Source organism: Harpia harpyja, chromosome 3 (assembly GCF_026419915.1).
Source record: "Harpia harpyja isolate bHarHar1 chromosome 3, bHarHar1 primary haplotype, whole genome shotgun sequence".
NCBI lineage: Eukaryota > Metazoa > Chordata > Aves > Accipitriformes > Accipitridae > Harpia > Harpia harpyja.
Genome location: NC_068942.1, coordinates 41,366,713 through 41,377,002, shown reverse-complemented (window position 1 = coordinate 41,377,002; position 10,290 = coordinate 41,366,713). Strand labels below are relative to the sequence as shown.

At 38.9% G+C, this 10,290-nt stretch overlaps 1 protein-coding gene across 1 annotated transcript in view; it reads left to right on the top strand.

Moving 5' to 3' along the window:
- Positions 1–255: 255 nt before the first annotated feature.
- Positions 256–10,290, top strand: part of LOC128139584 (cytosolic phospholipase A2 epsilon-like) — a 39,295-nt gene continuing 29,260 nt past the window's right edge. The window contains exons 1-3 of the mRNA XM_052782181.1: positions 256–376; positions 726–812; positions 8,067–8,139. Of these exons, the coding sequence (XP_052638141.1) occupies positions 350–376; positions 726–812; positions 8,067–8,139 (187 nt within the window). The 5' untranslated portion in view covers positions 256–349. The remainder of the gene's footprint in view (positions 377–725; positions 813–8,066; positions 8,140–10,290) is intronic.

Below are 10,290 nucleotides of genomic sequence, written 5' to 3'. Positions count from 1 at the left end.
TGATCTCTATCAGATCATCAATCAGGTTATTGCTGTTACTACATTTCCATGAGCCCCCAGGTGGGAATAATTTGGTCTCTCAGCATGCTCTACTCAGTCACAAGACCTGCAGATATGAACGTTCACAACTTACAACAGACATGCTCTTTGGACAAGTAATGGGGGTGGGAAATTTTCCAGTTTCAGAAATCATGGAAGGGTGGAGCTCTGACTCAATGTAATAAAACACCTGTTGCAACTTCTGACACTCTTCAACGCTGTAAATTTGTTTCAGGAGGCACTGGCAACTGTGGAGTCTAATATTCAGGTGCCATTCACAGCACCTGCTTTTAATGCAGCAGCGATCGCAATGGCTTCAACCTCTGCCTTTCCTCAGGTAAGTGGAAAACAGAACAAGCCTGGCAGGAGTCTGTGAGTACTTGATTTTGATTTTTCACCAGACTATAAGCAGGTCAAGTCCACTGATACCTGTAGGACAGAAATCTCCAAGAAAACAAGATTGTCTTTCCTCGACTATTTGCAGCTACAAGGACCTGGAGTCAATATCTTTCCATATAGCACAGAAACAGCTGATGTTTTCCTGGCACATTTGTTTTATCCACGACAAACAATGAGGAGGTGTGAATTGCTTGCTCCACATTGCAATTCCACATTGAGGAGTTGAAATAAGTAGAAAAATTGGTCTTTACTCTCTTTTTCATCCCTTATTCTCCCTCCCTCAGCAGCATTCAAGCAGCAAATCAAGCCCCTTGGAAAATGAAGAAAGAAAATGGATGATGCATTACGTAGCCCCAAGCGACGTTGATGTTAAGGTACCAACTTCAGCAAACTAAAAATAGGTGGGACTAAACCAATTTTTTTTTGAGAAGGGTAGGATTTTTTTTTTCCAAATCTGATTATTAAAGATTCATATGCTTATTTAGAAATAGGAATATTTCACGAAAGAAAATTTTCTTTAGGTGAAACATCTGCATTCCATTATTTTTTTATTCCATTCCTTTATTTACTTAAAGTGTGTTATTTTCATGGTTTTATTCCTTAGAGAAACTCCTTAGGGAAAATGTTGTCAATTCACTGTTAAAATGGGCCTTCTTTTAATACTATCTATCACTATTGACATTAATGGAGTTTTAGCCCAGCATGAAAGGAGAATGTTGCCAGTGTTGGAAAGTCAGAGTATGGTTGTTGGTAATCCTTTGGGGTTTGGTAATTAATGCCAATTTCCAGAACAAATGCCCACTTTGATCACTGTGCAACTCTTCACAAGAAAAGAACAACAACTCTAGCAACCTTTGCAGGGCCTGTGACAGAGATACATTTGCATCAAACACATACCAGCTGTATCAGTGATGATTTTTGTCTCCACTCTCAGTGAGCTTGTAGATGACTATGCGTTGTGTCAAGCTGCCTCAAAGTAAAAGCAGGGGGGCTCCAAACAAAAAGCTAACTTACTTTTGATGTTATCTTAAATGGTGTTTGATTCAAGTGTCTATAGCTCATAGGAAACCTGTATGTTTAATTTCTTTTTTGTGCAACCAGACTTCCAAATCAATAGAAAACTACAAACATTGTTTTGCTTGTGTATGTCACAACCTTATCAAACTGATTGATCAAAGTGATTTCTTGTTAGTAGCAATCTGGCAGCTCTTCAGATAGTTTGTCACCCTTTTTGTACACTAATTTCTATCAGTGGGGTGTGAAATGATGTAAATGGTGAAGTAACATAACAAAAACTGACATGCTGTTTAGGTGTTCATAATTTGCTCTGTGTGTGTGCTAAAGCTCAGCAAGGGAATGTACTAAAGCAGGAAAAGCAACTATTAAACAGTGCAATGACCAGATCTCTGTAGCATTTTTGTAATGATTTACTGTATTTATACTGAAGTTGTGTTCTGGTTTAGAATATCCATGGCTAAAAGCATCCAATCCTTCTTTGCCGCTAAGGTAGTTACATGTATATAAAGCTTGTTAGAATCCAGCACATGTTTTTGAATGTATGTAAAGTAACATAAAATGATACTGTGGCCATAAACCTGTGCATATAGGGGCTATGGGACCCTTTCCACAGCTTTAATTTATTGTTCTTGTCATAGTTTCTCCTTATCAAATGAACTTCTGAAAGTTCTGTTTGCTATCCATAGGTGTTTAACTACCAAGACGTTCTCAGACACTCTTTGTTTGCCTCCTGTCTTTTGAATAGATTTTCTCTCCTCTGTAATAAAGCTTGGCAGAAAATTGGCATTAAAGGCACAGACTTGTGCAAGCTGGCCAATTCCTGCCTCTTACTGGCATTGGGTTTCCTGGGCAGCTTTCAGTAATTAGCTTGATTTTTTGCAAGCCATAGCTTGCCATCTGCAACAGGAGGATAATCCTTAGTAAAAAGGTGTTATAAAGGATAACATGCTTACAGCAGATCTTGAGTGCCAGAACAAGCAAACAGGTGCAAAGCTTTCCTTAATGCTAATGCTCAAATATTTGCCGAAGTACTTGCTTCAGTTTGAGAGGACTTTGGGTAGCTGTGTGATAAACTGAATAGTTACTGGATTGGGTTTAGAAAAACATGCCCAGGGGCTGCACATGGAATTTAGCTGTGTTGCCTACCTACACTGTAAAGCCAAGTATGCCCCACTGCTAAATTTTCAGGAAAATGTAACAACTTTGTGAAACCTCTTTCATATTTTAAAATGGATAGGAGCATCAAGACAGCATCTCTTTAGCTATTTCAGGGAGTCCTGAGTTGACAGTTTGCCTTCTAGCAGCCTACACATGAATACAGGAAAGATGAAACATACTAAAGGAAGATCATAAATAGCTGTAAGGTAGACCATAATTACAGTAAATCTAGAAAATTTATCACTGGATATTATTTGTTAGTGCATTGTCTTATAGAGAATAATTTGTTATTTCCAAAATGAAAAAAAACCAATGGTATTTTCCTTGGCAAATTATCAGCTTAAAAAATAGTTGTTGGCTCATCATCTGTGAATGCACTAAAAACTTATATACAGTAATGCAAACAGCAAGAAACTAGGAAGCATAATCTCAGCTCAGGATTAGTAGTATTAACACAGGGCTGGGAAGCTCACCAAAGTATTCTGCTGGACACAAAATCCGAAACCAGAGAAGAACTAGGAGAATTTTAATCAGTTTTTGATTTATGCAAGTGATACACATAAAATGATGTACATTCCTTAACGGTTTGCTGCAAAACTAGAAAAAGCCATGACGTTACCAAGGGCCCTGTCTCCCTTCCCTCTTAAAAAAAGTATCTGTGATTGAAGTGTGTCATGTAAGGTTACCTTTTGCAGGGGTAACAATGAGCCTTTAAGGAAGGCTGTTCAGTCTGACCATCACTGTCATTGCAGGGATAAGTTCAGAGGTTCAGGGTACACAGATTTATCTTTATTAGAGGGGACTGCAAGAGGATTTGCTCATCTCTGTACTGTGGATTCTCAAATTTTGGTAATACTTCCTTTATTCTACATATCAGGAACTGCTCCTGGCTTAATATGGAATGCAAATTTTGTGCTGAAACTGGCTGTTTATGATAATTAGTCACTCATGGATAGTTGTTTACATTACCAACTCCCTGAACTAACCATTTTTTTTAATGGAATACAAGTGATAGCAGCAGCAACACACTTGCTTTTTAATTTATTAGCGTTGTTCAATGTCTTATTGCAATGAAATGATGACTAGAGGGAAAAGTTGTTTAGTTGCATGACTTCCATTGATGGCACCAGGGACTTGAGCTTCAGTTATAAGATGTTATTTTGCTCTTTGAATTTTCTGGAGTAGTTTTTATGTCTGGCATTTGGCCATCAGAAAAGTATTATATGAAGTAATTTTTCATTAACTGCCTCCTCTAAGGAGGATAAGTCTCCTTTTCATTTGTCTCAGAGATTTGCTTTATAGTTAATAGTTCTCTTAATAGTTAGCAGTTCTCTTCAAAAGCATTGGTGTCTCAAATGATGATGTTGATCACTGAATATTGTTCCTCCTTTGACACCCTAAGGAGAGGATGAAAAAGTTTTCTAGAACAGACTGGGTTTTTTCTGAAGGACTTTGATTTGCACAATATGGCCATCTGAGTGTTATACTGAGAGAAAGTGAGAGGGGTTCAGAGTACAGACTGGTTCTGAGTGCTCTGAAAACCCTTTCCTAACTGGTAAAAATGTTGAGAATATGGAGATAAAACTAGCATTTTTGTTATTCCTTTGAATTTAAAGTAATCATTACTCTTGGGGGCAGGCTAATACCAGCAGGGATTTTGCTAGTAAACCATGCTGACCCAATGAATACACCCAGGGAGCAAGGCTTAGGCTGAGGGAAGCTCAGCCATGACTTGGCTGGCTGCATGTTCTCTGCCACCAAACACACGTACTGAATGCATCTCTCAGGTTCACATCACTAGCTCTTTCCTCTGTTCTTAATTCCTTGAGTCTCTTTTTCCATTCTCTCTTGTGGTCTTTGTTCCATGACTGAATGCTGGGTGTGCTTTGGCTGACATAGCCTGTATCTTGCTGTCTCACAGGACTCAGTTTTCTCAGGCAATACAGTGAGATTTTTCTCCTGGTACACAGAGTTCCCATGCACAGCTCACTGGCTTTTCTCTTACGCAGCCCCTACTCAAAGCTCTCCTCCTGGAGGTGAGAAATAATTCTTGCTTCTCATTCAATCAAATTTCTAATCTGTACATTATGGCCGATTGGGTACTCCCCCCTATTGTTCCCTTGGTAAGCTCTTCAAATTTAACTAAACTTCTGCTCTTTACACCAAACCATCTTCCTGTGGCATGAAATATCCCCATCCACTTTCTCACCATGATTCCACATGAAATTAGGTGTTTGAACCCTTGCATAACCTTTGACACTATCTAATCTGTGTAGCATCTTGCTGTTCTTCATGGAAACACTGGGTATGTTCTATTGTTTTAGGGTTTGGGGTTTTTTTCCTTCCTAATACAGCCCTCCCGTACTCTAAGTCTCTTATCAGTTTGTCTTCATTTGCATGCAAAGTATGAGGTTCTTGTGATACATTCTTCACATAACCTGTACTCTAGTCTGCTGCAATGGCACTCGGGAATGAGCGCACAGCCAGCGGCTTGGTGTAAACGTGTCTTTGCAGAACCCACGCTAGTTTCTCTTTCTGTCACTCTACCTCTTAAAAAGTCATGGTAGTTCATGCACATCTCCGACAATCTTTAAAAATACATGTTCCAAAGTGCTGACTGAAGGACTGATGCCATTAAAGAAGGCTAAGAGAGCACCAACACTAAATGCGATTCCTTTAACTCTTTCCTTTATTTCCCCTGAGATATGTCTGCTGAAGTTTTTATGTTTCTCTAATTTAAGTACTATTTTTGACAAAGGTATACAAACAAATGAACACACCCAATCAGTGTTTGTTCTTTAAGAACAAAACAGGTTGAGGTAAGAAGACATGGAGCTATTCCTTGGTGATGAAAAAGGAATGGTCTAACAATAATGGTTGAAACAATAGTGTGGAGCTGGCTCAGCCCAGATTCTGATAATACTGAGATCTTACCTCCCCTGTCTAGAACAAACAGCCCTATAAAATATCCTGTGCCCTACATATGACTTTAAGCAACAGTGATTGACTTCCTATTTAGTTTTGGAATACATCCACCCAGAAGCCAAGGTCTTCTACTCCTTATAGCCTGATAAAGAGAATGCGTTTGTTCAGCACTTAATAGCCCTCTTGTTATGGGTGTGCTGCTGCTTTACCTCACAGGAAAAAGTATTAGTATTTTAACTAGTCCCTTACTGAAAATATTCTGACATTATGATTCCTGATTATTATTCACATTGAGCTCATGTGAAAAGCTTTATGGTTATTTTAGGCACTGCTTAACTTTTATTTTAATATGCCTTTAAATTACCCAGCATTTTCTGAAAAATTCATTCTTACCATTTCATTGGATAATTTCATAGCTTGAGAATTACTGCAATTTTTTTTGCAAATTCCTTTTATGACCTTCATGTCTGTCTTCCTCATAGAGATGGAAATGGTTTGGGAGGTTAAGCTAGATTTTTGTCATGATGAATTCCCCGTGGTTCAATGCTTTACACACTTCAGCTGATGTACCGTCTTGTCTCACTGATTTCTTATACTTTGACCTTTTCAGCAGTCTTTGACTTTTGTCACAGTAGCAGCACCTGTGAACGTGCTTTCTCTTATTTCACTCCAGAGTTTCTCTCTGTTATTTTAAGTGATGTTTCTCAGAAAATAGATAACATTGCCTAATTATTTCATCATCTTCCACCAGCACTCCTCCATTTTCACTTCAGATAATCTTTTCAAACTTTTAGTCATTACCTTTCACAACAGCTTCTTACTTTGGCCGCCTTTTGTTGTTGTTGTTGTTGTTTTGTGAGGTGACTTTAGTAAGAATTACTGATCTATTTGCCTTCTGCCATTATCTCAACTCCTCCCTGAACTCTTCCTGAACATGAGTGACTACCATCAGGCCTCCACGTCACTGAAGTGGCCCCTATTGCTTGACCCTGATACATACTATGCCTTCAGTATTATTTGGCTGAATATCTTTCTGCAAATCTACAAGTGTCATCATAATTAGTTTGGTCATTTTATAATTTCCACAGACCCTTGCTATTAGAACTGCAAACTAACACTTCCCTATTCCCAAATCTACCTCATTTTAATGCTATAACATTTTGGTTTTATTGATGCTTTACTCAGAAGTCCTTCAAAAACTAATTATTATTCCATAATCTTACTCTCTCAAGGTTGCTTTTTAATATATATGTTATACTATTTATATCTTCCCCTCTCATTGGAGGTAGCCAATACAGAATCTGCTGATAACATCTTTGTATGCAGTCAGTCCTCAGGTTTTGACAGACTTTGAAAGAGTATTTTCTTTCTTGTGCAGACCCTTGTCCTCTGGCATTCACTGCAGTCTTGCTGTGTTACCCCAACTATCTAACGAGACCTGTTCCTATTATAATCACATATCAGCTTGGGAATTATTACTCAATATAGTCTGAAATTTCTGAAATTCTTCCTTTTCTTCTGCTTCTGTTCCTAAACTATGATACAGGTAGCCATTCGCAGTGCTGATTCACCCTTTTCATTCCGTCTCTTGTGTACAACCATGGTGCAACTCTCTTTCCTTTCTATAAACTTAAGCTATTTTGACAAATCTTCCACAAATTTTCCCACAGTCAGGAAATCCAGACAGCTCTCTGTGCTGCAGCCATAGCAAGCTTTGCCCATTTTCTGCATCTTTCTGCTGGTAGCCTAGTTGCTCTAGCTGCTGCTGCTGGACATGATGGACGTGTTCTCTGAAGATGTAAAAATCCCTAAAGCACATGTGATTGTCAAAACTTTTACAGACCTGGCTGGTGAAGCCTAGCATCTTCAACAAGGAATTGGAGATAGCCTTCTTTGAGATGGATTGTAGTCAAAACCATGTACTTTGTTATACTACTCCATGTCTATTAATCAGCTAACCACATTGGGTAAGGAAAACTTCTGTTCCCACAAAGCAAGCTAGGAATGTTTGTCCAAAGCTGTGTATTGCCCTGGTGGCCTGAGACATTCCCTAAGGTGCTAATACTAATCCTTAGACACCTTTCCATCATGAAAATGATTCTTTTAAAAACAAGTGAGAAAACTTAAAAAGATCCTTCTTTTTTTTTTTTCCAACCAAAATTGGAGCATTTCTGATTTGTGATTCACTGAATTTTGTGTTATCATATTGGATGCTGATGACTACATGTATGATTTAATGTAGCTGGCTAACTGAACTTTCTCAGCTTATTTACCTCCTGTCTCCACTTTCCTATTCATCTTCTCCTTCCACGCTTTCTGTTTGTATGCTTTGGTGACTGCAGACTTTAGGGGCTGATTAGGTTTGTGGAAAAAGTGCATTTTGTTGCCTATTGTATTTTTGCTGTGATGCCAACTGGAAGAGATGGCTTCAGCAGAACCTGGGTTCCTTTCAGTGTTTGGTTGTCATTACAATAAATACACGTATCCCAAACTTTAAAGCACATCTCCTTTGTTATGTTTTTCAGCAGAAGGAAATGTCACCTTACTCCCTGCTCACTGTAAGAATCATAAAGTTGAAAAATGCTCATCAGGCAGATTTTTGTAAGTACCAGATTTTCTTACTGACATTATACAGTTCTAAAATTACTGGATCAGCCCCTGCTTGTGCTAGCCACTGCACAAATGCAAACCACACAAATCATACAAGCTAAGAAATCACAATCAAAGCCAATTTCTGCCACAGAGTATCTATTTACAATTTCAAAGGTTCTCTGTTGTTTGGGGTTTAAGAATTCAGCAACAGGTCAATGCCAGGTAGGGAATTGACTAAATCCTGAAGACTTTCATCAGTCAGCAAAGCACAGACAAGTTGGCTATTTCAGAGGTGTGAAAATATCCTAACACCAGTTTTAATACCAAGGTGTTCATATCCCATGTCTATAACAAATACATAGAATACAAGGCTGAAATCTTTACACATCAGTCGCTCATAATTCTTTGCTCTAAAGAGCCCCACTGCATCCCAGAAGTTCGGTGAGATGTATAGCGTACATATCCTGAGCCAGCCATGTTGTTATGGATGTTTCTGACTCTTGCCCCCCACTGAAAGATGTGTAACTGAAATCTTTTGGGGACTGTAGTACATGGTATGTAAGAGCTTACATGCAAAGTGTTCTGAAAATGTGTGGCATTTGGCCAGCCCTTAGCTGGTGCTCCACTTCTACAGAGGTTTTTCTCTGGAGAATTTTCTCCTGCCATTCCTACATGTGCCTCATGAACTTGGCAGGTCAGTAATAACCACAGTTTTGCATATCCCTTTACTATACTGTTCTTCCTCCTTTCGCTGTGCATTTTCTTTCCTTTTTGGGAGATTGTGCTGAAGTTTACTAATACCACAGCCTCTCCACTGCCCAACATGTCACATAACATGTTACCCCTCTCCTCTGTCTTCCCACTTTTTAATATTTTTAGTACAACTAGAGGATCCATCAAAGTGAAAAGTCATTTACAATTGCTGTTTGCACAGACCAAGAGGCAATCCTTTAGCTATGGTACTCCAAAATGTGGTGGCTTAGGTGTAGTTACCAAAGTTGTCGGAGGAAGTGGCTGTACACTGCATGTCAAGGACTCAGATTGTCTTGATACACTCCCTGAAGTTAGAAACTCGGACAATGACAGGCACAACTTTTCCAAAGATATAAGATGAGGTGCCCCACGCTGCCAGTGAAGCAGCAGCTCCACTCCAGATTACTTTGGCCCGGAAACCCTAACAGATTTTGCTTCAGAAGGCTACTTTGGACTAGACTCCTCACTAGCGGACAGGCAGCTCTACAGGTCCATCTTTCTGTGAGCCAGTAAGTCATCAGACAGACTTTGAGGAAGGCTAAGGACATGGCAGGATATCTTCTTGTTTTCTCCAGGTAAGCATTACTTGACTTCCACTGGATAATTCAGAGATGGCAACATTTTCACCCCAAATGCTACCATTTCTTTTTATCTTCATCTTTTGATGGAACAATATTCTACAAAGAAAATTCCTCAATCACCTTTTTGTATTCCAATCACTTTGGTGCTTCAAGAACATAGATGTCACCATTGTCAATTTTCCAACCAAACGGAGAGAAGTGTTTAGTTCACATGTTCTGTAATACTGGGTTGCAGAGAATAGAAGAAATATCATAGGATAGCAAAGAAGCTAAAATTAATTTCTATTCTTTTTCACAGCTGTGAAACACTGCACATGTGTGCAAGACCTCACCTTCATTCCTTTGAAGTGCTGATTTAATTTCTTTTAGTATCACCTTTGATCTAGATTGGAAATTGAATGACAAGATAAGAATCATGATTCACTGGCTTAGGCAAAGGGATTGCACAAAGTAAAATGATGCTGCATTCTCAGAAAATAGTGTTGCTGTTATGATCTTGTCCTCCATCCTGAGGACAGTGGGATTTCAGAAGAATTCTTCCATAATGAGATGCAGACATTTGGAAAATTTCCATTATCACCAAAATGTACATTTCTGGAGTAGGGACCAAGATATGTGGGCTCAGTTTTTAGCTCTGCCAACAGACTTGTTGTGTAAGTTTAGGCAAGTCACTTAAACGCTCTGTGCCTCTGTTGCCCTATCTATAAAACATGGATAACAGACTATCTTCTTCCACACATTTTCTCTCTCGTCTATTTAGATGATGTGCTTATTTTGAAAGGGGTTGTCTCTTACTATGTGTAGAGGGATCCTAATTTAAGAAGCG